Here is a 27,725-nt window from a genome sequence, read left to right on the forward strand (position 1 = left end):
CTGAAGAATATCATTAGTTTGAGGAAGAGACTGACCTCAGTTACCTGTTCATATTGACAATATGGAAGTCGTGGCCTAATGGTTAGAGAGTCGGACTCGTAATCCAAAGGTTGTGGGTTCGAGTCTCGGGCCGGCAGGGATTGTAGGTGGGGGGAGTGAATGTCCAGCGCTCTCTCCACCCTCAATACCACGACTGAGGTGCCCTTGAGCAAGGCACCGAACCCCCAACTGCTCCCCGGGCGCCGCAGCATAAATGGCTGCCCACTGCTCCGGGTGTGTGTTCACGGTGTGTGTGTGTTCACATTCCAAGTATGGGTCACTTCACTTCACTTGTTCACTTGTTTTCAATACTGAATCCTCTTCGTATGGACAATACCGTTTAAAATACAGGATTTTTCGAAAGATTTTTAAATGTTTTTGAAAGCAGTCGTATGTCCACCAAGGTTGCATTTTTTGATAATACTGTAAAAGTAGTAATATTGCCAAATATTTTTTACAATATACAATAATTTTCCCATTTTAATATAGTTGTAATTTATTGCAGTGATGAAAAAGCTGACTTTTCAGCATCATTACTCCAGTCATAAGTGTCAAATGAACCTTCAGAAATCATTATAATATACTGATTTGTTGATCAAGAAAGGTTTCTTATTATTACCAATGTTAAAAACAGTTATGTTGCTTGATATTTTTTTGTGGAAACTGTAATACATTATTTTCAGAATTCTTTAATTAATAAAACATTCAAAGCACTTATTTAAAATATAAATATTTTGTAACATTAAAAATGTTTGTAATGTCACTCAGTGTCAATTTAATGCAACCTTGCAGAATAAGAGCATTAATTCCTTTCTAAAAAACATACTGAGTCCAAACTTTTGAACAGTAGGTATGACCCTTAAATTACCCTGTTGAGTAGAAGTAATTTGAAAATCAATTTCAAGAAGCAGACATGCATTCAGTGGTTTTTCATAACCAATGAGAGTTAAAAGTTGTAACACTATCAGTATTTGTGACATGCACAGCAGCACATTTCCACCTAACACCCAAAAATAATTAAAGAATGGTTTATAATAGCTTATGGCACAAATCAAACACTGCAAGGCAGATTTAACAGCCATTTTCTAAGACTACATTCTATATCTGTCACGGGCTAATGGGATTGGGTGGTAAATTACCCTCAAACCGTCTCCGAGACGGAAAATCTGGATTCCATTCCCCACAGTGTCTCTGGTGGAGGCGTACTGGAATCAGCACTAGTGCATGAGCAGGACACACACACACACCAGCCCTGAGGAAAGGGATAAGTGTACACAACAGAGTCTGAGTTGTAGGTCTCCTGACTCTGATAGCATCAGTCCCTGAACCATAGAGCGAGCGGAGCCTTTGGGTTTGTCCCAAAAGCAAAGAGGAGAGGCTAAGGCTAATACCATCAGAGCAAATGTGCCACAGCACAGTATGAACCCAGCTGACCCAGACTGGATAAAGACCAACAAAGGCTAAAGTGAAGATAAGTAATAGTGATACAGTAAATACATTTGTTTACAATACAGCAGGATTGCAGGTAATTGGTTTTATGGTAGAACCACACAGAATTCCCATAACTACTGTACACATTTGTGTTAAATAAAGCTAAAAGTACTGTACTTTTTGATGCACTAATTGATAAAATCAAGAAATTGTCAATAATACTAAGCAACAAATTTGTTTTCAATGCACCATCACAAAGAAACTTTGGCAGACATGGTCGCATAGCAGAACTACAAACATTTCATTGCTAAACAAATAAGATTATGAAAACTAGCAAAAGCCACAGAGCAAGATGAAAAAAGCATGTAACAGGTATGGCAGCATATTATATTAGATCATTTAAAGGCCATAAGCATAGAGACTTTATGGTTAAGGTTGTCATGTTAAGAACTTGTGTTAATGCGGTTGCAAGGTTTTTCATAGGCATTTATTGTTAAGGTTTCAATAATGTGAGCATTTCAAATTTTGCCAAACAGAGATTATTTATCATCATTTATCAAAATAAATTTCATGGATCATGTTGAAACCAAAATATTATGATATTATGATATCTATTGCAATAAAGATACTGAGGAACAATATAGTTGAAATTACTTTCGGAACAATTTTTTCCCAGCTGATCAATATTAAAAACATTGCCGGCCAATCAGAATCCACTGGACTTTAAAGAGCTTGAGCATTTAAAATGGCAGAAAACATAACTGCAGAGTGTGCTTATAATAAACAGAACATTATCATGCATTTGCGTGAACACTAATGTACTTATTGCTCTTGGTCTTTAGAAGAACAGGTTTAAGATCACAAGAAGAAACAATTCTTTCTAAACCTTTAACTAGAAGTGTACACATTTCAAATCGCAGCCCATGTTTGCAACATCCAATTTAAATCTGAAATAATAAAACCGATTCAACAAGATTCATCTTTTCAACAAGATCTGGGTAATCCCTCAACCTACTTTGGGGTTGGCGAGCGTGTTGATGACATTCCCCAGGGCGAGGAGGGAGCGGTTGATGTTGGCCCCCTCTCTGAGACGAGCCCCCTTGGCACTGGTTGCACTGGCCCTTTCTGAGCCGGCCAGGTCGATTAAGCTCATCTTGGCCACACGAACATTTGGATTGAGACTGGCTGTCTTATCCTGCTGCCTCAAGTAGATCTGAAGAAAAAAGATGGTACGAGAACATCTTTCAGTTAGATTGTATATTTATATTTTCGCCTGACAACTTTATAAGCCAGCTGACACTGGTTTGAACTGTGCTGTTAACTCTGAAACATCCAGATCAATATATAGATGACTGATGTTGGATTGCAGAGAAGATTAAAGCTTTATTGCTTTTTAAACAAATTATGTTTTAGAATCTAGAAATAAAACAGAAAAGCCAAACGGCATGATTTATTATTGCCTTGTCAAATCTTCTAGGAAACAAAAATTGTCTATTCAGGTAAGTCAACTGGCAGCTCACGCTCAATATCAAAACAAGGGGATTAATGTAAAGTTGCTCAAACCCCACGGGGGGGTCATCGCACACAGAATGAGGCCTAGCAGCATAAAAACATTTACACAGAACCAGATGCGATATTTACAGAGAAAAGAGTCGAGACTGCGAGAAGCCTTTTACCTGGAATACGGCATGGGAGCGGGAAGACGTGGCGTTCATGTCAGTGGGGTGCTGCGTCCTGTTTCTGTTACCATAATCAAGAGCTTCAAGGATGTGCTCTGCAGATTTGGGCTACAAAGTAATGAGATTTGACACACACACACACCATCAGACAAGGCAAATCAACGACAACTCTTTGTGGACTATGGTGAAATGGATCAAGGTCACGGAAAATGCACAGATGACATGCAGCCCAACTTCACCTGGTGCAGGGTGAGTCCTTGAACAACAACTCCATTGGAGCTGTCCTCTCTCACCGCCAATGGACCAGAGTTAGTTATCAAATCCCGAATCTGCTCATTATAAACCTGTTCAGGAGAAAGCGCAGAAACCCATTGCTAGAAACACAAAAGGGCTGACTAACTCACACTGCTTCAGGTACAATAAGCCAGAGCTAACTCAAATCTAGCACTTTTTATTAGATGCATTCGGTATTTTTCTCATATTAAAAAGGTACTTGAAAACTAGTAAGCTGAAATGTTTTGTTTTTGTGTGCCTCTGTATTAATGCTGCTAAGTGTCTAAGTCTAAGACGACTGTCATATTTTGGCAAGATAAATAAATAAAACCTTGAGAGCAACTTAAAATACACAGTATCATTAAAGGTTTGGTGTCAATAAGATTTTTTTTAATTAATACTTTTATTCAGCAAGGTTTATTTAAAGTTTTTTACATTGTTACAAAAGTATTCAAATGAATGTTCTTTTGTCATTTTTATTCATCAAATAACCCTGGGAAAAAAAGTATCTAACAATAATATTAAACAGCACAAGCTTCAGTAATAGAAATAAGAAATGTTAATAAGAAATGTACCAAATCAGTATACAAGAATGACTGCTGAAGGATCATGTGACACTGAAGCCTGGAGTTATAGCTGCTGAAAATTCAGCTTTGCCATCATAATAAGCTACATTTAAAAATATACTAAAACACATTTTAAATTATAATATTTCACAGTATTACTTATTTTATTTATCAAATAAATTCAGCCTTGCTGAGCATAAAACCTCTTTCAAAAACATTTAAAAAATCTTACAAACCCCATTTTTAGAACGGCATATTAATAAAGTGACACAAAGATATCCTCCAGGTATTAATAATTAAAAACTTAAATCTTAATCAATAAATCCACAATGCTGTTTAAATTTGAAACCTTACCTCGAGATAAGAAAAAGCGATGTTAAACACTTTGTCCTCCTTGATGAGGTCCATACGAGCGAACAGTTCTTTCATAGTGAGAAACATCACTCCTGGAGCATCACTATTGCCCAACATGGTGTGTGTTTTTCCTGCTCCTGTAGATCCATAAGCAAACACTGGCCAAACAAAAAAACACATTTAAGAATAAAAAACATTATCGCTAAACCAGCAGTCATAATGACATCAAAAGCATCATGAGGAGTATCAAATAGTGGCAAAGATTTTAATAGCATCCATTTGAAAAATCCATAAATGACCAGATTATTAGCATGATAAATAAATACACCATGCAAAATTCCTGAAGAGATATCAAATGTCTCACCAGTGCAATTGTAGCCATTTAGGACACCATCCACTATTGCTTTAGTGGTGTTCTCGAAAACTTCCACCTGTGAAGAGTCCTCCCTAAACACGCTGTCAAACACAAACTTCAGGTCCTTATTGGCTCTCCTCCGCACATCCCTGTTGCCTACCCGCTGTCCCCGGAAAAATGTCACTTCTTCCTCTTTAGGATCAAAGATAAGCATGTGGTTGTCGACTACGTGGACAACCTTCTTGTGATTTCCATCCTTTTCTTTGTTGTTTAAAGGACGGACACGGACCACCACTTTTACGTGGCTGCACACCTCCCCATCCGACATTGTCCTATTTCACGGCTTTCCACTGAAAATCTCTGCTTCTTAGTGTTTGATTATCTGTAAAACACAAGAGAATAATTTACAAACAGTGATTTCAAACAAGGCATATTCCAAATTATTCTTCAGAACTTTTTATGTAGGTACATAACAAACAAACAAGAATGCCATATTTTCCTATTACTTCACATTCTGTAATGAGATAGGCTAACTTACTTTTGGATGTCAAGACAGAGGTATCCACGCTGGCAAAGCATGATTTCTTTTATTGTGGCTTGATACCTTTATAAATAAACTCTAACAGAAGAACAGGGGGATTTAAATAACAAAATTAACGTTCAACATCATCAGACTTACATAACATGTTTTAATATAAGGCCATGGATGAACCATGCAAACCTGGTGGTAAATTATTGTAAGAGCATTAACAAAAGGCCATTCACTGTATCATTAATAGACTATATCATCGACCCATATGTCTGTTAAGTTCCGTTGAGGTTTACTTTAAAGCTCTTATTTGTATTAGTTAGTAGCATTTGCTAGCGTTGGGCTAAAAGCTGCAGCTAACTGCTCATCGCTTTCATTTCAATCACAAAAGATAAGTTAACGCTATAAAATGCGTATGACCTACCATATGAAACAATATGAATCCACGACGAATGATTTGACTATTGTATTAAGAGAATTTTAATTTCTCTTTATTTAACTTTAAACTTAACAGTCGAGCTGACATTAAGCAAAAACAAAACCCTAAGCGCGAAGATTTCAAACACAAGCTGCTGTTCCGTCCCTGCATCTGATTGGACGAGAACATTCTTACGTCAGGCGACGTATGACGCTACGATTGACTCTAGGCGATAGAGCGGATCATACGGCAACTCTTATCCAGTCCCCTCTGTCTTCAGCTTTCTCTTCTTCAAGACTTAGAACCTCTTATTGGAAGTTCAACTCTTCTTTGCTTAAGTATGATCAACTGAGAAAATCATTATATATTTTTTTATTAAATATTACTGGATCAAAGCTCAAAAGGAAAATAAATATGTCCTCAATTGGGAGCTCCTTAAACATGAAGTAGGTAAATGTGCAGTCATTTTGGCAGTCATTTAACTAAACTTAAAAGACTTGAAGAGGAGTCTGTCATCTCTAAAATAATGATTCTCTGTAGTAAAATGCAGGAAGGTTTGTCAGATGCTGAGTTAATAGAATTCAGTGATCTGCAAACTCGGTTAGACACTATGTATAAGGTGTAGGTAGGGCACAGGGGGGCTTTATTCGTTCTAGAGCAGGATGGATGGAGCAAGGAGAGCAAAGTACAGCATACTTCTTCAGAATGGAAAAAAATAAAATATTTGAAGAAATTTTATTATTAACTCTTTAAATATAAATGGTACTCTTACTTCTGATCCTAAAGAAATTCATTTTGTGCGAACTTTTATTCCAATCTTTACAAGTCAAATGTTTGCATAGATACAGCGTTGTCTATTTTCCAGTCTTTGAAGAATATTAGACCATTATCTAATAAAGATAAGTTCACCTGCGATGGTGACATCTGCTGATTAATAATTGAGTCCATTGAAGCTCATAAGAACAATAAGTCTCCGGGTGCAGATGGGCTGACAGCTGAATTTTACAAAAGTTTTGCTGATGATTTAGCTCCCTTTTTGCTTAAGACTTTTTTGGAGAGTATTACTTCTGAAACACTCCCACCTTCCTTATCACAGGGGTTACTTACTTTAACACCTAAACCTAAGAAAGATATTCTGTTGATTGACAATTGGCGTCCAATCTGCTTGTTAAACTGTGATTACAAGATATTAGCTTTGCTAATGGCAAAAAGAATTAAACATGTTCTGGGCTCAATACTAGACGAAACTCAGTCAGGCTTCATTCCAAAGAGGCATATTGCTAATAACATATGCCTTGTTTTGGATCTATTAGACTATCAACTGATTAGAGAGGAAAGTTTTATGTTGTTTGTGGATTTTTATAAAGCCTTCGACTCCCTTGAACATGATTTTATTTTACAATCCCTGTATAAACGCGGTTTTGGTGATTTCTTTTGCAAAATGGTACAGACTTTATATAAAAATGGCAACTGCTCAATTAATCTTAAATCTGGAGTTTCTCCAAGGTTTAATGTGTCAAGAGGAGTTCGACAGGGCTGCCCTGCATCACCTTACCTGTTCTTAATAGCTGCTCAACTTCTTACTACTTTTTTTTTGTCAGATAGTCAATTACAAGGGATTAATATAGTTGATAAACATATTCTTATAAGCCAATTGGCTGACGACACTACCTTGTTTTAAAAAACAAGGTAGCATGTCGACAAATCAATTTGTTTAGAGGTTAATAGAATGCTTTTTGACTTCTTATGGAAACAAAAGAGACATTACATCAAAAAATATGTTGTCTTAAACTTGATTTTCTGGATTTCGCTTCTTTAAAAATACATTTAAGATAAATTGGTTGAGACAATTTTTTAATGATTCTGAATCCATATGGAACATTATTCCCAATTATATTTTTTCTAAAGTTGGTGGTCTCCCCTTTCTGTTGGAATGTAATTCTAATTTTTCTAAATTGCCCATCAAATGATCAAACTTCCATAAGCAGGTGCTTTTGGCCTGGCACTTAATTTACAAACACAATTTTAGTCTCCACAGGTATTTTATTTGGAATAATCAAGATATTCGATGCAAAAATAAAACTATTTTCTTTTCAGATTGGTTTAATAATAATATTCTTTTAGTTTCTCAACTTTTAAACTCAAATGGTCTTTTACTTTCTCAATCAGAATTCTTAACTAAATACCTGTCACCCCTCGTGACTTTGCCATAGTGATGGATGCCATACCCAGTGGAGTAACTGCACTTTTAAAAAACTCATCTAATTCTTTACCTTCTTGTGCTTCTTGAACACATCCCTGTGAAACAGCAATAGGAAAGATTTGCTTTTTGTCCCAGAAATAGAAAGAGTAGACGGCTCTTTCAGAAAGACATAATCACTATCCCTTCCATGATATCTTATTGGAGTAATTCTTTTGAAGTTATTCCTTGGAAGAAAGTGTGGTCCTTACCTAACAAATATTTAATTACTAATAAGGTTAAAGAGATATCTTTTAAGTTACTACACCGATTTTACCCAGTCAAACTTTATCTTAAAAAAAATGTTTCCTGAGATGGATCCCCTCTGCTCCTTTTGCGGAGTGGAAGATGAGTCTGTATGTCATCTTTTTTGGGATTGTGTCCATGTTGCTACCTTTTGGAAAAACTTCTGTATATTTGTACGTGTCTTTATCTTAGACAAATTTCTTTGGTGTTTAAGGATGTCTTGTTTGGTTTTTATAACTCTCACAAGAATGTAAAAGACAAATATTTTCTAATAAATCTATTTATTTTCCTAGCTAATTTTTTTATAAATGTAAATTTGTGTCTGTTAAACCTCTATTTTCTAATTTTGTAAAGACCTGAAATGTTATCTGGATAATATTTCCTCTTCCAGCAATGTCAAAGCCTTAAAATCCTATAAGCTGTGAAAAAAAAAAAAAATATCTAGGCGATAGAAATTTTAATTCACGGTATATAAAATCAAATGTGTATCCTTAAATTGAAAAATATAATTCCTAAATCATGTAATATATGGCAGGTTTAAGTTAGATAACGTTATGAGAGCACTTCGAATGTCATTTAGCGGGATTTAATTTATGTGCCATATTTAACGTTAATCTTAATACATATATGTGACCAAAATCAGTTTTTCAGCTCGAAGTGTCTATAGAGTTATTATTATTTTTAAAAGTATTTTAAACTGATATGTCACTGATTTCATTTGCCAAGATGATGTTTCAAAGCCTCTAACAGCTGTGACCAAAGATAAAACAAATATTACTTGGTGATATACATGGGTTTAATGGAAAAATTGCGAATAAAATAATTGACATAAGTATCGCACATATGCATTTAGTCACATTCTACATATATAACATATTGCTACAACACTGTTTCCAAAATATAGATATCGATTACATCTGATTTTAAAAGCTTGTTTTTTTTTGTTACAGAAGGAACAAAAAAATCGTAATTTCTTGTTTCTTCCGGGAGCAGTTGCAGCTGCACTCATGAACATCCACAACAACGGTGAATAAAGAACTAAACAACCGTGTTTAAGAGGATAATAGCGATTAATCTTTAATTCACAACCTGCTGTATTGTTTTATCGGTTTGCACTGTAAGTTGTATGTTTCCGAACTGACCTTTGACTATGATATACTTTAATACATCATGTGTTGACAGACTTGACAACAAGTTCATGCACTTCCTTCGAAATCCGAAAATGATCTTGAACATACAAACCTTGCCTCTGGCGTCCTACACGTGACCCTATGTCTCTGCCTGTGTCTTATATAAATAGACGTTAAGTGCTGAGACATAAGAGTTTGAGAGAGTTTTTTTAATGACAAGTACATGTTCACACCTAATTTGCATTTTTTAAAATGTTTGTATTGCTAGTTTAAGATATCTCAGTTTTTAATTAAACCTTTAATGAGTCCTACAAAGTAGGTAAGACAGATGTCATGTTTGACAACATGATACCTCTTGGATTTTGATGGCTTATCAGTATTATTCTCATGAAATATCTCATACATTTGATCTTCCCTATTCTGTGCAGAGCCCAAATGCCTCTATATTGTTGTCGTTTCATGGTTGCACCCTGCAAACAGACTTTGGGAGACATTCCTGACCACAGGTTCAGAATGTTCAGGCGATGCTGAGGAAGTTGTGGCGTCCAGAGAGGCCATATACTGGCTCAGTGACTGAGTTCAGAAATTTGGAGATGTCGACCCAAAGTGAGAAACCCTTTCACACACCGGTCATGGTGAAGGTTGCAGTTTCTGGACATCAAACCAGGGCAGGTCAGTCCTTCATCAGGAATCAGCTTTCACTGAGTTGAAATGTTTACACTTATTATTACTTATATATCTATCTGTTTGTGAGACCACATTTGTGTTATTTGATTCTTGGACTTATATACTGTCTGTGATTGCAGAAACTGAGGCACTAATTAACTTAATTATTTTTTTTAACAGAAGTGGAGATACACACACACATGCATACATACATATTGTGTGTTTATTGTTGGTGTAAGTTGTTATTGGCCTTTTGTAGCAGTTGTGATTCTGTTTTGAGTCTAATTATTCTGTGCACAAATACCTACATTGTTAAAAAATGTGCAAAACTATACATGTAGTAGAAAACCAAGTAACTTATCTAGTACTAAAAGATGCATATTAGTGTCTTAGAGTAGTAATATATACCCTTAAGTACTACTATTAACTTTTTAGGGGTAAAGAACGTACAAAGAGTGTACACTACTGGTCAAAAGTTTAAAATGTTTGAAAAGTTTGATGTTTTTGAAAGAAGTCTCTTATTTAATGCAGCGTTTATTTGATTAAAAATACAGTAAAAACAGTAATATTGTGAAATACTACAGCAATTTTAAATACCTGATATCTATTTTAATATAAATACACAGAATATATATTAGAATATTGCAATGATTTCTGAAGGATCATGTGACACTGAAGACTGGATTAATGGCTGCTAAAAATTCAGCTTTGCATCGCAGGAATAAGCTACATTTTGAAATAGATTCAAATAGAAAACATTTATTTAAAATTATAATATTTCACAATATTACGTTTGCAGTATTTTTAATCAAATAATTGCAGCCTTGGTCAGCATAAGAAACTTCTTCTAAAACATAATTATTTTAAAAACATAATTAAAACCAAATTGAATTAATCCAACCTTTGACCAGTAGTGCATGTTTAGTTATCGAGTCTGGTTTCATGAGATAAGATTGTAAAATGTTAAATGCATAAATTAATATCTGATCTAATACAAAATATTGGTTCATATACCCTCTATAAAATATCTTTTTTTGATTATTAGTATCATCAGAAATCATATGATTCGTGACATGTTTAGATGGAAAAAATTAATGAAGAAGACCATAACGTGCATCCTTTTAACTCCTACTCAGGGTGCAACATTGAACTTTTGTGTTTGTGTATTTGTGTATGTATGTGGGAAAACCTGGAGGCGGAATGTTGACTTGTCATCGCCTCTGTTAACCACATGCCGTCTTGACAAGAAAAAAAAAGAAAAGTTGCTCGTCACCAAAACTTTTCGGACTCCCGATTTGTTAACTGTCCCCTCTTGGGAAGGGTAGGGAAGTTAGCAGTGTGCTCACAGACCTTGGCGTACTCTAACGTGCTAGAAGGCCAGATGGGCGTGAGTCAAAGGGCCTTCTGCTCTAGTGGGCAGCTTGAGATGGGCATCGCTGGGTCCTACAGCTCAAACGTTGCTCATGCAGGTGGGGGCTCCGGGTCAGTGACTGAGTCAGTGATGGCTCCGCTGTTGGCAGAACGTGGGGCGCCACAGTACCGCACCACTCCTGACTAAGGTTTGCACCTCTTAACTTCACTATCCGCCCATGGGCCAACTGGTGCAGAGACAGTCTGCCAAAGGCCTGCGTTTAACCAAATAATAAAATAAAAAATAATGAGACCGTCTGTGCTTCAATAAGGAATGTATCTCACAGATGTGTCTGTGTATGCAACGGGCTTGTGCGTCATGTAGAATTGAAGTGAGAATGCTTTTTGATTTCCAGTTTGGATCCTAAATTTAAAATGGAGTAGCAAACAGGAACTAGAAATGAAATTGGAATTGAAATTCATAAAAACTTTTCCAATAAGAAAGTTTGTCAAGATAAAGTTTGAATGTTGAAAAAGTCTGGAAGTTTAAAGGTGTTGGTTACACTTTACAATAATGACAATTTGTTAACATTAGTTATTGAACTAGCTATCCTTTTGTACAGTATGTGTTAATCTTGGTTAATGTTTACAAACATTCTATTGTTCATTAGTAATTAATGTTTTTTCATACATCGATGATCATTTATCATCTTGGTATGATAATGTGTTTGCGTAGAAATTAATTAGGGATAATTAAGAAATTATAAGTGCTGACCATTGTTACTTCATAACACTTAATGCATATTAACACATTGAACCTTATTCTAAAGTGTTTTCAAAACCTTCTAAACTTCTTTTAAATTCATTAGAATTTGAACCTAATTTTCCACAAATTACACATTGAATTTCTTTGAATTGCAATTCAGTTAATTTCTCCTCCTGGCATTCCAATTTATATTCCATTTCATTGTGGCCAAATTAATTCAATTTCACACATGAATTAGAAGAAAATTCTTTAAATTCAGGCTTTTCCCAACTCTAGTATTTTAATTGGTTTGTTGGCAAAAGAGCTTCTAGTAAAATTGGATATCAGAACATACTTTTAAATTAATTTGTTTAAAGGTGCCATAGAATGGAAAACTGTATTTACCTTGGCATAGTTGAATAATAAGAGTTCTGTACATGGAAATGACATACCATGAGCCTCAAACACCATTGTTTCCTCCTCCTTATGTACATCTTGTGAATGCAAAAGACCACTGAAAAATAGGCGAATCAGAACAAAACACCGACTGTGAAGTTACAGTTGGGATCACTAATAGTTACGCCCCCAGCATTTGCATGTTCTAGGCCAGCCGCCAGCTGAATCATCGGAAGTTCTGCAGGTATTGTGAAGAAACAAGCGCGGACAACAGCGAAAATGGCAGATCATGGAAATAAATGTTATGTTCCAGGCTGTACAGGGGATGTGAAGTGCAGGGATGGGTTGGTGTCTGTATTCAGAAAGGCACGGAAAGCAAATAACGCGTTCTAATAAAATAATGCGAGCCATTAAAGGGACATGATTAGCTCCTTGCTAGCGGTAGCTTGTTACATACCACATAAAGCCATAGCCATATCACCCTGCGAATGGCGAATGATTTACAAATCCTGAGCACCACTGACAACCATCTGATCCTTTAACCTGTTAACTGTCACCTGTCCCCTCTGCGGGACACCTAAATTTACTTCACTATTTTACAATTAAATCCTAATCTAATCAAACTATACAAACGATATATAATTGGAAAGGTCTAAGACTCCTAAATAGATATTTTTCCACCTTTTTTTGTTAAAAAATTACGTAGGAAACTAATAGATTAATTTATGACAAGAGTGCACCTGAAAAATCTACATCATAACAGGAGTTCTGACATTTTTCCTAGTTGCCTTTTTCCCTATCACGCTTTAGAAATCATAAGAAATGATATAGTTGAAAACTTAAAATCTCAAAATTCATCCTTTGAAACCCATTTTAAAATCAGACCATGGACCATGGACCATTTTAAAATCAGACCATTTTATGTACCATGGAAATGGTACATAAAAATCATGTTACAAAATGTTTTCGTTCATGAATTATAAACATTTAAGTTTGAATAGTGCTCTATAAATCTCTATGTTCAAAACTGTGAGTGACAGTTAAGGGGTTTTAAAATGTGTGGTAAGTACTGCCGCTCCATAGTAAAAACGAGCGATCACGAATCTCGAAAGGGAAAGTGAATCTAAAAAGCGATCGTGCATTTAAAAGCAGTTTCAATGTTCTGCATATTAATAACGGCTCCCCGCATTTTATTTACAGTATAATTACCCAACGATATAACTGCGCGAGAAAATAATTGAAATATATATTTTTCCTTCCTGTGAGCTACTGAAATGAGCCGCACTGTGAAAACAGCCAATCAGAGCAAAGCTCAACATTGAGCTGCACTGTGAAACACAGTACACAGGTAATAACATTTATACCATTTCATTCTAGGGAGAAATCCTAGGGTTGTAAATGCACATGTAAAACCGTCTCTGAAGAATTTTTGCCCTTACCTGAGCCACATACCTTCTATGTAGATATCAGAGAACAATTTAAAATATTGTATCAGTGCATTCTATGGCACCTTTAAAAATTTAATTATGTACAGTTTAAACTTGCTATTCCTTATTATAAATCTAGGGTTGAGTAAGCGTAAACACATATGTGGAGAAATTATTTGGGTATTTTACATGCTGCGTCATGCTGATTTAAATTGGAGTTGCAGCAGAATTCTTTCACTGCCATGACTTTGGTCTTCTAGTCAGATGTGTTTTATAGCATGAGCAGTTTAGTATCAAAATCTAGACAGCAAGCAGCAAATTGGTAATTATTAGAAGATCATGCACCAGCTCTTTTCTCCCCCCATTGAACAATTTAGCCTCCTTTACTATTACACTGACAGACAGCATAATAATAACTGTTAGTCAAACGCTTACTGTGACTGCTCAGAGGGATCACTCTAATATTTTGATCTGCCATTGTAAAGCAATCAACCCCACTGTAGAAGCTCTCATCCAATGAGGCAGGAGTGAGTATGAATGGAGCTCTTAGGCAATCAAAGAGTAAACGCTGCAATTACTCCAAAGTGGGTAAATGTAGGCTTTCAGCCGGCCGCCACCTCCTACGCAGTTATCCAGGAATGGATAGCAGCACAGGTGAAGGGCTTTCACGCATCACCCCCCGGCACGGCAGCTGCAGAGTAGAGATTTCACTGACAATCCATCAAAATTGGTTCCGTAAGCAGGATTGCCCTTGAATGCTCTGTTGACGACATAGTCTGTGCTTCATTTATTTGACAACATTTTGTTTGTATACATCCGGTAAAGACATCACGCTTTCTTTTTTTTTTTTGCTAATTTAATTTTTATTCACCTATGCTCCCAATTCAGAAGTGTCACTCAGCCACACTGTACCTGCGATGGCATAATTACCACAACAAATCCAAAATGAACACTTTGATGGCTGCAAACTTTGTTTCTCATTCTGCTTACAGGTGTCACCAACATGTGTGTGGTGGCCCATGCTAAGTTTCCTATTGCCATGGGAACTGTTGAAACCGTTGCGGGAAAGTTACCCATATTTAGCTTGTCACCCAGAGCCATTGCAAAACTGTTTTTTTAGTGATTTCCAGCCCTGTTTTGGGGATTTCAAGCATTAAACTGTACTGACTTCAGTGCTTTCCCATAGAGTGCAAAAGTGACCACTGACATTTCTTCTGCAGCCTTGTTTCTGTGGGTATTTTATTTCAGTTCCTTGCTAAGTGTTTTTGCTTTTATTCCCATTCATTTTCTCCAGCAGGCATGTTCAAAAAATTATTTTATTAAGAGTCCTTGAACCATAACAACCAACTTGTAGATGAAGCATAACATTACAACATTCGATTCAAAGCAAGAGACTACTTGAAAGTAAGAGAATGACAAAGGTGCTGTGTGCTTATTCTTTATGATGAATTACATAATTGATTCATAAAATGTTATAATTTAAATAATTTCAATATAAGTTAAATCAAAAATCATTTTGTATGGGGAAAATGAATGGGTTTGTTTTGTGCTATAAAGGTGAAAGGTGAAGATAGATGTCACAGCATAGATATCAAAGTGTTTAAAAGCAGGAGCAGTGAATATTATACGAAACCGCAGTGACTAGTGATTTCACTTTCTTCGTTTGTCAGTGTTTCATGAACCTGTTTTGTGTCTTACAGAAGCCTCCATTGACAGAGAGAGAAAGAGCAGAGGAAATTCTTTGTTAATTCTCTCTATTCTCTCATTCTGGCCTTTTTCACCTTCCACTCATCCATAAATTACCCAAAACTAGAGCAGCCTCATTAGCCACCAAATTAGCCTTGAAAAAATTACATTTGGTACAATTGGATATTCTATTCACCTTGAATTGCAGATCCACTTTGCCAGCCAGGTAACCATTTTACACTAATTATCTTAGCCATCAGGATGCGATTGTTGCATTTGGCTAATTGAATAATGAGCAGTATGAATCCTACAGTTTGATTACAGGGGTGTAATGTGGAAGCCTTTTGAGAATGACAATGGCAGCGGAGTAAAAGACGGGGAAGTGGGAATTTCCATCTGTCTGAGGGGAATAGACATGCCTGCCCATGTCAGACCTACAGCCGTGTGTAATACTGCACTGTACATGACCTATCTGAACAGGTAGCGATGCATGTCTTGCTCCCTTCTGTTTGGAAATTAGTTGAAAATTGGTTTAAACGTTTCGTTCAATTGGATTAGTTTTTCCGGCCGTGTGTGTGTAGGGCGGAGGGATAGTTTGCGTTAAATGAAAAATGAGGCGAGACTGATTTCATTTTTACTTCATTTCATTTTCTGCCTTTTCTTCTCTGTCTCAATCTTCAAGTACACATAGAGCTTAACTGAGTATAACAGATTGATATGAGGAAGTTCACAGGTTCAGCGTTTTCATTCCTTGCCATTTCAGACCAATCTCGAAACCAGATGTGACCCTTTAGTAATGATTCTCTTGCTGTGTCATAGTGTTAGTGCCAATTGGAAAGGCCAAAAGGCCTGTATACATGTTACCATAAGTTTCTCGCTGGCTTTTCATGCAGCATCATTACAGAAGCATGTACGTTTATGCATTGTCTTCTTGCTTCTCAGTTTTTGCTATGAATTTCATTAACAAGATTTAGTCACAGCTCTTCATCTGAACATTGAAGTTTCAAAGGCATATAGAGGCTTGGAATTTCATGACAAATGGGCATTATGGGACTATAATGTGATGCAAATTATATTAGGGATGTACAATATCTGTACCATATTTGTTGTCCAGTATTAGAGATTTTCATTGAACAGTTGGTTTGTGCCTTATAGTTTCCCCTTTTTACATATATATTACCTAACAGTAAATTACCTATTACCTAAGTTAATGAAACATTATTTTAATAACACTGTTAAATGTTTAACAAGTCTTAAAATTAACATGGATATTTCATACTCTACCTTAAAATGCTATGATGCCTAAATTGAAAATATTAAATTTTCTAATCTTTTATTTTTATTTATTGAGACAATATAATTTTTTTTCTATATATGCCATATAAAAAAATAAATTATCGTTATCGGCCATAATGTGAATATAATTATTGCTATATCGGCTAAAATTTTATTATCGATGTATACCTGTGTGATATTCTCTTTTCTTTAGTCATATCAGGAGCTTTAATAACAACTTGTGCTCTGGTTGAACGTTTTTATGAGTGGAAACTTGGCAGAGGATGACAAATAGGTGATTTTGATTACAATCACAATTGTAATCTCAAATTTTAAATGTAAAATTTCACAATACAGGGTTACATGTGTAACAAAAGGGTTACATGTGTAATTGTTTTAAATAGGATGTTCCAATCACTCTGCTCTTCTGCCACTGGTTGGACAAAAATCACACCAAATCATGCCATTGGTTGAGTCAGTGTTGCTATGTCTGGCCGCTCAAACTATGTTGTCTCTAAAGTTGTCTCTGCGCATTAAACTGACTGAGGAAGTATTTAAACTTCACCTCACCCCCCTCAACCCTAGTCGAGGAATATAGTGGTGTTAGAATGTCCTGAGGTGATCTTATAAACAAGAGACTCATTCTTATTGACAGTTTGCAATGTGCATTTCCCTCCAGTTTCCTTGGTGAAAGGGGCATACGCTATTGTCTATTAGATTTATACACTGCGATCTGGTGGGCCCAGTCTCAGATCTCACCAAAGGGCCTTTTTACTCGGTGACGTCCACCCACGACCTAGCCAATCTCCTGTGATAGATTCCTGGGTACCAGCTTTCCCCTGGAGCCTGCCCACGAACAATCGAAGCCAGCCACTGCTTTATTCATGTCGTGTCTCATTTAGTGGCCTTGCTCTTAGCGCCTGGTTACACACATTTGCACGCCCACTCAGTAAAGACACACCCTGACAGGAAGTGATTTGTTTTGTTTTATTGCCCGTTGAAATCCCCAACACCCCCCTTTTCTGGTCTTTACTGTCTTGTCCCCTCCCTGTGGAGAGTGTTTGATCCAGGCAGGTGGACCAGCAGGGATGGACACAGCCAGGCATTGGGGAATCCTCTGCTCTGGCTCAGGCTTTGTCACCGGGGAGGAGGGATCGCAGCCAAAGGAGATTAATGAGCTGTCAGTCTGGAGAACGGGGGAGGATTCGGGAACTGGTTGAAGTTACCTTTCGGTCTGATCTGGGGTCAGTTGAACAGTTTATCTTACAGTGATTGAGAATTGGATGGCGGTAATCGGGCGAGCTCTTAGAGTTGCGTGGAACATGGGGACCTGCGATAAGTGACAAGATGCACATCATGGCCGCACCTTTTTTTCTCCTCTTTCACTGAGGTAGAATATCACCTGCTGTCATTTGTGTGCATATCTTTTGTTCACACCACCGACATGAGCACACCTTTTTTTTTAGGGCATTTCGACAGGTTGCACCAAAAAATAATAAAGGGATAGTTCAACCATTTTCTCACCCTCGTTTTGTTCCAAAAATTACTTTCTTTGTTCTGTGGAGTGCAGAAGATATATTAAAGAATGTTTTCATCCGTTCATTGAAAGTTAATGTGGTCCAAATCAACCCTGGGCCCTATTGACTGTCATTGTGTGGATGTCCACACAAGTTTGGATCGGCACGAGGGTGAGTAAATGATGACAGAATTTTCATTAATAGGTGAACTATCCCTTTAATACTTGGTGTAAAATAATAATGAATGCCATGGCCGGCCATGAAAGACCTGATGACGGCAATCGGCGATGCTGACGCTGCGGTATTTATCAACAAGCCATGACGTCAGCGCATTGACAGGGCCAGTAGGACAGGCGGCGGACCTCAATAAATTTTCATGTAATGTTACACTCGCACCGGTCATGCATGGCAAATAGGTCCGTGCTCTTAGGTAAGGTGCAGACGGCGTTCTCCTGGTGGACATATTGTGCTAGGGATATTTCTGGTCTGTCCTGGCAAGCCGCTGTCTCCTCCCTCAGCCTATGGCAGTATTTTTTCGAGGAGTGTGACCCACTGAAAGACGAGGCTGGTGAATAATTGATCTCTGTAATTAAACACTCCGGCAAGGGATGGCAGAGCTGATTGACGGCCAGATATTAAGCCCAAGCCTCGTAAGGTTGCACGTTTAGTCTGGGGTTATCAGTGGCCATAAGCAAAGTCTCTCTCTGTCTGTCTCTCACTCTCCCTCTCCCTGACTTCTCATTACTCTCATGAATAGACAATTGGGCCGTGGTGGTGGGGGCGCGGCATGAAAGAGAGTCCGTGACATCATTAGCCAAATGTATCATGGTTGTACCAGGTGGCTAAGCTGGCACAGAGGGGACAGACTCTTAGTGGGAGCTCATCTGAGGCCCTCAAGCTTTCTGCGTCACCACAGCAACACACCCGTTGAACCCGCCCCCCCGCCCTGTGGCGATGCTGGTCACTTTTGTGCTTCCTGTTTGGATATTTTTTAAGAAATGCACTGTTCTGATCCACTACAGGAAACGCAACCTCTACAGCAGCTCTTGAACTTTGATTTGCATGTCATTTGTGATTTTTCTCCTTTTTTTTTTTTTTTTTTGAAAACTCCATTCTCGCTTCAGGGACATGGGGAGAAAAAAAACTGTAAATATTGCGGTGTATTAGTCACAGTGTGGAGTGTCACTCTGCAGCTCTGTAGGTGAAGCGAAACACCCACTTCTTTGATGGTAAATAACTCCAACAACGATGTGAAGGATAATTACACTAATGATGCAAGTAGTTCCTCGTGGGAGATTAAAAAAAAAAGCCTGAAGGAAACCCACACCTGAACGCTCGCTTTAATAACTGATATTTAAGCATACGGTCTCCATCAAACAATATTGCTTGAATGTGGGGAAAAATAAATAAAGTGAAGCCTCTCCAAGACACGGGAGTTATTACTGAGGGTTTTATTACAATATTTACATTTGCGCCTACCGGGTGAGCGTGGGCTTGCTAATCAGATGTATGCCCCGTGGACAGCTGGATAGAGCGATGACTCATCAAAGCAACATGGCCTTGATTGGGGTTTGCATGAAAGCTCAGAAACTGCAGGCATGCCATTATTTGAATTATGATTCTCCGTAATTTATTGCACCAGATTTTCATACAGAAGTCTGGCCGCTGATGTGTCGGGATGTTGAGCGTCACGATTGCAGGTGCGCTAATAGGGGCACTGGGGTTAAGGGCAATTCGGGATGTTGTTCTACAATGCAGATATCTTTGTAAACACCTTCACAGATGTTTGTGAGAATGAGGCTCTGAGAATAAATTCATGGTTGTTATCCTCCCTCCCACCGTTTCGCGGTTTTGATGTCAAACTTTAACGTAAGCGGAGATTTTGAGGTGAGGCTTCAGCAACAGCTGCTGCTGTTTTCTGCTGCTGAGCTCATGCTGAACTTTGAACAAAAGCTAATTTAGGATGCCAATCAGAATATTTTACACCCAAATCAAAAGCCCAAACTGACTAAAACCATACGCAAGATATAAAAGCAATGCCTTCACAGAGAAGGATGCTTGTTGGGCTCTTGCTGATCCTCAGTGTTTTTTAGCGCCATTGATCCCATGCTGGGGAGCCAGGTGTCAATATGCACGACTGTTAGTGTCCAGGGCCGGAAGCGCAATCGCTTCACAGAAGGTCAGATGGCCTATACTTCTTTTTTTTTTTTCTTTTTTTTTTTCAGACATCCTTTCCCTCTTTTCATTTTTAATCACTGGTAGATCTCTTTCAGCAGACACTTCTTCCCCTGAAGGGAGGGGAGACAAGGAGAAATGGAAAAAAACTAAAAGTTTTTGTGCTTTATGAGTCAGCTTCCTGACACAGAGTCTTCTTGCCCAGCCGTGGCCTAGACTAACTAATTGAAAGCTGTTTCTGATTTAATTAAAGTGCTGTCTTTGGTCTGATGCATCTGACTGATGGACTTAGTCCACTACTTTGTATATGTTACAGCTAAATATGTAGGTCTATATGTGTTGATGTCTTTGTGAGTCACAGACTCATGTTTTAAGGTAGCATGTGACGGGCTCCTGCTGATTCCTGAATGGATGGATGGATGTAATAGTGATTAGGGCCCATTCTGGTATAACGAGTGATAGGAATTGTAATGAATGGTGCTTCATTTTGCTGTTGTGAAGCAGATGTCTTAGTTGATTATGGTTTGTTTTGAGAAGTATGGATGCCTTAAGGGCAGAACGGTGAACCATGGCCGTAAGCAAAACCTTTAAACCCTCCAACTAAAAGATTGTTTTTGGAATTATTGAATGTGTATATTTGCAGTAAGAAATAATAATAATATAGTGCCATCCTAATTATATGCCTATCACAGCTTTGATGATCACAAAAATGAACATTTATGAAATGAAAGATCTGTCTTTATATCCTTTTATATTCTGAATTTTCTGTCTTTTTTGTTTTGTTTTTCTTTTGGGTGTTGCTACATCCAGTGATACAACATGCAACTGTTGACTATTTCTTTATTTTTAGATTTTTTGGTGTTTAAATTAAAATATTATAATTAAGAAGTCAAAAGACTCTGGTGTACTGTGAAATGTGTAAACTCTGGAAACTCTAACATACCTGTGTTGTTTGTTTAGCCTATAACTACGTGTAGATACATATCTGTTACACAGTCCGACAAGCATACACACACCCAGACCAGGCATGCGTATGCATTTTTCAGTGAAAAGACTCTGGTCATGTATTATAAGTGAGTGGTGTTTGAGTTACAGCGGGCATGGGGCTCTCATCTGCTTTTCCTGAAATGGAAGCTGTCGAGATACACAGATAGAAGCTCAGGGGTCAGGTGGGCTGTATGCATTACCCCGTGCAGTGCTGGGTTTCACCTGATGGACCTCACCTGGGGAAAAAGAGACAAGAAAAAAGAAAATGACGCACACCTTTGGTACAGCCAATCAGGAGTGTTGATCTATAAACGTGCACAGAAGCAAACATGTTGATTTGTCATTTTCTGAAATATTTGAAAATTAGGGATGCACAATATATTGGTACCATATTGATTATTAGACTTTTTTTTCTAAATATATTAGCCGATATTGTTTATTTACAACTATTTTTACATTTAGATTAACTATGCTGTCACCTAATGCTCACTTAATCTTTAAAAACACTCATTAAATGTGATCTTTAGCATTACTGCATTAATCTAAACCTCAAAATAAATATACATTTTCTTTTTCTCTTTTATCTATTTATTGTGGTGAGCTGCTGTGACGTGAATTTCCCTTTTGGGATTAATAAAGTTAATCAAATCAAATCAATTTTTTATACTGTGCTTTATTATGTTGTAAAGACTAAATGAATGAACTTGTAGCTCTGATTAATTTTATTTTTGAAGTGTTTCAAAAGTGTAAAGAAATTAAAAATTTTAATTGTGCAAAATTCATTGGTTATCTGCCATGACATGACGATGATTATCTGTATTGGCTGGAATTTTAATATTGGTGCATCCCTATTAAAAAACATTGCATTCATCTGAAACAAGAATAATTTCCCATATTACATCTAGGTTTATTCTAAACACAGATAGCCAGTTCTCTGAGTTTTGTACATGTCACACACATCGGTGTCACTGATGCTGGTGATGTGCTTGTCTGTTGTCAGGAAACACTTTGTCAGGAAAAGGAACTCCTCAGGTGGTGCTGATGATGGACTCTTAACAGCAGAGGCAGTGGAAATTTACTCTGAATTACCTGCACAGGTGGTAAGCTCAGGAGGGAGGGCTTAGAGCAGGTGAAGAAGTCTGTCAGCACATCATGCTTGAGGTCTTTTGGGGATATACTCCACTATGAATGATGAGTCATATTTCAGCCACTGTAGAGAGCCTGGCAAGAACTGAACGTTGAAGTATGTGTTAACAATTCATAAATTAGATTTTTTGTTGTTGTTACTTTTAAATTTGCAACTGTTGAATTTTAAACACTGAAATACTTTAAAACTTAAAGGGGTCCTATTATGCTCTTTTACAAAGTCTTGATTTTGTTTTGGGGGTGTACTAGAACATGCTCTCATGCTTGGTGGTTCGAAAATCGCATTATCTTTCACATAATTTACATTATTACAATACATTTCTCCCCAGCCTGACACAAACGACTCGATTAGTTCCGGGTTTGATGAAGGCCCGCCTTCCGAAAAACGAAATGTGTTGTGATTGGTTAGCTGTCCCAGTGCGTTGTGATTGGTAAACAGCTTAGATGGCGTTTCAGTATTGCCCCGCCCCTTGCCAGAACAGCAAGTTCATCAATATTGCCATATCATTTCAGACTTCGAGAATATTGAACAAGAGGATCGTGTAGAACCTTTGCACTCACAGAAATTGCAAGACATATTAAAGTGGTAATGTTATAGTAGTTGTTGTTGTTGTTGTTTTTTGGCTAAATCACGTTTTAGATGGGATGTCAACAACAGCTTAAAAATAACTGCATTGACTTACTATGTACAGATAAGTGCAACGGTAATATGTATTATGTTTATTGTTCTTTAATTCTATCATTATAACATGAATTGCACTGAAACTGTTATACAGTTGAATTTATTAATACCATAGTCCCACAGACTTACACTATTTGTGAACGCATATATATGCAAATTAATTGTCTGCCTGCAGGAGGCGCTGTTGGAACGGGAGAGATCGAGGTTTCCCAGGTAACGCTGTACACAAAACAGAGCTCCGCTCACAAACGCTGCTTTATCAGATATTATATGCAAGTTTAAATGAAAATTACATCCAAAATTTTCTGAAAATAGTTGGTTTCCATCAGAAATACAGTGATATAAAAACACCCGCACTGGGTTTCGATTTTGAAACGTGCAGTGCTCCTCAGCCCCCAACCATTTAAATTTCTGTAGGCGGGATTTACAATTTGTGGTGTCATAAATACAGGAAAACAACTTTGTAGTCCAAACGAGCCGTTCGCTGTAGTTCTTGAAAAGGGATTTTTAAAAAATGAAATATCTCCCTTTGGAGTAGACTTTGAGATTTGTAACTTTGTAGATCATTTTATGCCCAAACATACACACTACACACTGACTAAAATTCAAAAAGTGAAAAAGCATAATAGGACCCCTTTAATACCATCAAATAATGAGAATCCTGTCGGTCCAGTGGTTCATTCTAGAATTTTAGATTCAACAAATAATCCTCTTCAGAAAATACTCAAATTAGTTATGATGTGTTGATTAGATTACAGGTGCATCTCAGAAAATTAGAATTTGGTGAAAAAGTTAATTTTTTCTTGTAACTTATTTCAAAAAGTGAAACTTTCATATATTTTAGATTCATTACATGTAAAGCAAAACACTTCAAAAGTTTTTTTGTTTTAATTTTGATGATTAGAGCTTACAGCTCACGAAAGACAAAAATCAGTATCTCAAAATATCAGAATATTTACATTTGAGTTTCAATAAATGACCATCCCTACAGTATAAATTCTGGGTATCTCTTGTTCTTTGAAACCACAATAATGGGAACACTGCTGACTTGGCAATGGTCTGGAAGATGATCATTGACACTCTCCACAAAGAGTGTAAGTCACAGAGGGTCATTACTGAAAGGGGTGGCTGTTCAAGGAGTGCTGTATTAAAGCATATTAAATGCAAAGTTGACTGCAAGGAAGAATTTGGGTAGGAAAATGTGCACAAGCAACAGGGATGACCACAAGCTTGAGAATACTGTCAAGCAAAGCCGATTCAAACACTTGGTAGAGCCTCACAAGGAGTGAACTGAAGCTGGAGTCAGTGCATCAAGAGTCACCAAGCTCAGACATCTTCAGGAAAAGGGCTACCAAGCCACTTCAGAAGCATCTTACCTGCGCTAAGGAGAAAAAGAACTGGACTGTTGCTCAGTGGTCCAAAGTCCTCTTCAGATAAAAGTAAATGTTGCTTTTCATTTGGAAATCAAGGTCTGGAGTCTGGAGGAAGACTGGAAAGGCACAGAATCCAAGCTGCTTGAAGTCCAGTGTGAAGTTTCCGAAGTCAGTGATGATTTGGAGTGCCGTGATGTCTGCTGGTGTTGGTCCATTGTGTTTTATCAAGTCCAAAGTCAATGCAGCCATCTATCAGGAGATTTTAGAGCACTTTATGCTTCCATCTACTGACAAGCTTTATGGAGATGCTGATCAGCAGGACTTTAGCACCTGCTCACAGAGCCAAAACCACTTCCGAGTGCTTTGCTGACCATGATATTACTGTGCTTGATTGGCCAGCCAACATGCCTGACCTGAACCCCATATGGAATCTATGGGATATTTTCAAGAGAAAGATGAGAAACAGTGGATCCAACAATACAGTCGAGCTGAAGGCTCAATAGTGCCTCAGCAGTGCCACAGGCTGATCGCTTCCATGCCACATCTCACTGATGCTGGAATTTGTGCTAAAGGAGCCCCGACCAAGTATTGAGTGCATAAATGAACATACTTTAAAGAACGTAGGAAATATTGTAATATTTTGAGATACTGATTTTTGTCTTTCATGAGCTGTAAGCTCTAATCATCAAAATTAAAACAAAAAAACTTTTGAAGTGTTTTACTTTACATGTAATGCATCTGAAATAAGTTACATGAAAAAAATAACTTTTTCACCATATTCTAATTTTCTGAGATGTACCTGTATTGTCATACCAGATGGATTTTCTAAAGTTCTTTAATTTAAAGTGCCCCTATTATGGGTAATGAAAGCTTCATATTTTGGCTTTGGGAGTCCCCAACAACAGGTTGACATGCATGCAAGTTTAAAAAACACATTCATTGTCTTATAATATATATTTATTTTTACCTTATCTGCTCAACGACTCCCAAACGATTCGCTCAACGATAAATTTTTCCAAACCCTTCCTTGGCATGACGCTGATTTGTTTGTGAGTGCTTTGTTTACAGCCATTACCAGGGAAACAGCTATTTTACTGCTCCAAAAGCGGCACCTAGTGGCAAAGAATAAATTTGCATTTTCATTCAGACCAAGGGTAAAGACCAACAAATGGGCGCAATATGCTAATGTTTCATGTTGAGGTCAACATGAAACAGCTTGGGATTCGTTTTAAAAACGACTCGTTTCAGTGATTCAGAGTCGACTCTTTCTTTTGAGAGACAATAACTTTATACAGTGTGCACTTTCAAATGTAAAAATTTGCAGGGTGTTTTAATTCACTTAGAGCTGTGTTACACATTGCATGAAAGGTCATTTTCAAAAATCCATAATAGGGGCACTTTAATATAAGTATAATACAGCGCTTACTACTGGCCTATGGCCCTCAATCAAGTTTTTCATAGTAAAATGTTTGCACACCACTGCTATAGAGCACTACAGTGACCGCTTAACTTTTTAATCTGCTTTCATTCTGTTTATTTTCTACATAGACATTTCAAAACGTTTTTCAATAAAGAGTCCTTGAACCAAACCAACATTAAACCTTTCATTCAAAGCCAAAAAATATTTGAAAAGGCTGAAAAAAACTAAACAAAAGAACAGCTTTTATGAAGCATTGAAATACTCATCCCATGATACATTATGAATGACGTAATCAAATCAGACAAGATGGTGCAGTATAAAACTGTCATTGAATTTAAGTATAAAATGGCATATATTTGAAGTATATTGCAAAATATCCTAACATATACACATCTATAGTTTGAGAGTGTAGAGAGACTGACTCTTATTTCATCATTCGCAATGATTTACAGGAGTGGGCAGTCACTGTTGAGCTCCTTTGCAGCAATTCCTGTTTCCACAGTAACAGACTTCTTTGATTGGTGGATCTCTCCTCAGGATTATGCGTATTGTAGTTCTTAGGTAAAATGTAAATCGTAAATTATATATATTTTTAAATCAACTCGTGCTGGCTTATGGTTTATACAGAAGCACATTGTGCTGTACATTCACAGAGCTCCTGGTAGGTCTGTCTTGAAAAATTAATAGGTTATCGCTAGAAATCAATGAGAATGGGATTTTTACTTGCTCCATACGGAAACAAGTAGGGGTGTACAAGGAACTGAAGAGCTGCAGTCTCGTCTTTTGGTGTGAGAGGAACTGAGATGAACTCTGTGCAATGGGCTGTTCCGGATCGTTCCAGCCCGATTTGAACCCTATGCCTTTAACTAGTTCTTTGTAAGTAGGTTGCATTTATGCACTCTTCCTGTGCTCTTCCCCCATCCAGCGGCCTTTGCTGTATAAAATCCTCTATGAACTGCTAATTCCTCTGTCTTAAAATGCTGTGCCTCAGGGCTCCCTCTGTCAGAGGCCTTATCCACTGCACCATTCACATTCTCTGTCCCTCTCCACCCATCCATCCTTCCATCCCTATATCCTTCTCTTTCTTTTCATCTCTCCTCCTTTCTCTAAAACATAATCAAATGACTTGAACTCCTCCTCCCATCCTTCATGTCTCTCTGTCTCTGTTTCTCTCACTCTGTCATCACTCTTTTACGAGACTGTCTTCATTTAACTAGACCTCTCTTTACAGGTCCTAATAGTCACAGATCAGCGCCTCCTTTGTCCACATCTACTGGCATGAAATTCACCTTCAGGATGGATTCCATCTCTCTCCATTTTTTTCCCTTCCCTTTGCTCTCTCTCTTACTTTTAAGAGTAACTTCCAGGCTTCAAGCCGTTTCCCCCTCCCACTGTAAGCGTTTACTCTGAATTTGGTTTCATTAGAGTTTAAATATAGCATGTATTGTTTCTGTCCTATAGCTTGCCGACAATGGTTTAATACTCCCTGCTTCATCCAAGCGAGCAAAGCTCTTTAAATACAGGCCTGGCTCTATCAAGGGCAGCTGTTGAATAGAGGGTGCTAGATCAGATATGACCTTGTTTTTTTGTCTTGCTCTCATTTAGGCATATTAAAGGAGGC

The 27,725-nt window shown here is 37.4% G+C and overlaps 1 protein-coding gene and 1 pseudogene across 2 annotated transcripts in view; one reads left to right on the top strand and one right to left on the bottom strand.

Moving 5' to 3' along the window:
* The window catches only part of LOC306842563 (kinesin-like protein KIF18A), a 35,001-nt gene extending 29,174 nt beyond the window's left edge, over positions 1–5,827 (bottom strand). Inside the window, exons 1-7 of the mRNA XM_079373503.1 lie at positions 5,651–5,827; positions 5,236–5,316; positions 4,707–5,079; positions 4,343–4,500; positions 3,389–3,493; positions 3,147–3,257; positions 2,486–2,683 (exon numbers count right to left, since the gene is read on the bottom strand). Coding sequence (XP_079229629.1) covers positions 2,486–2,683; positions 3,147–3,257; positions 3,389–3,493; positions 4,343–4,500; positions 4,707–5,025 — 891 coding nt within the window. The 5' untranslated portion in view covers positions 5,026–5,079; positions 5,236–5,316; positions 5,651–5,827. The remainder of the gene's footprint in view (positions 1–2,485; positions 2,684–3,146; positions 3,258–3,388; positions 3,494–4,342; positions 4,501–4,706; positions 5,080–5,235; positions 5,317–5,650) is intronic.
* Positions 5,828–9,694: 3,867 nt separating this feature from the next.
* Positions 9,695–27,725, top strand: part of LOC306870540 (12S rRNA N(4)-cytidine methyltransferase METTL15-like) — a 73,675-nt pseudogene continuing 55,644 nt past the window's right edge. The window contains exon 1 of the transcript in view: positions 9,695–9,931. The product of the transcript in view is annotated as a 12S rRNA N(4)-cytidine methyltransferase METTL15-like (transcript). The remainder of the gene's footprint in view (positions 9,932–27,725) is intronic.

Source organism: Barbus barbus, assembly GCF_936440315.1.
Source record: "Barbus barbus genome assembly, chromosome: 1".
Taxonomy (NCBI): Eukaryota; Metazoa; Chordata; class Actinopteri; order Cypriniformes; family Cyprinidae; genus Barbus; species Barbus barbus.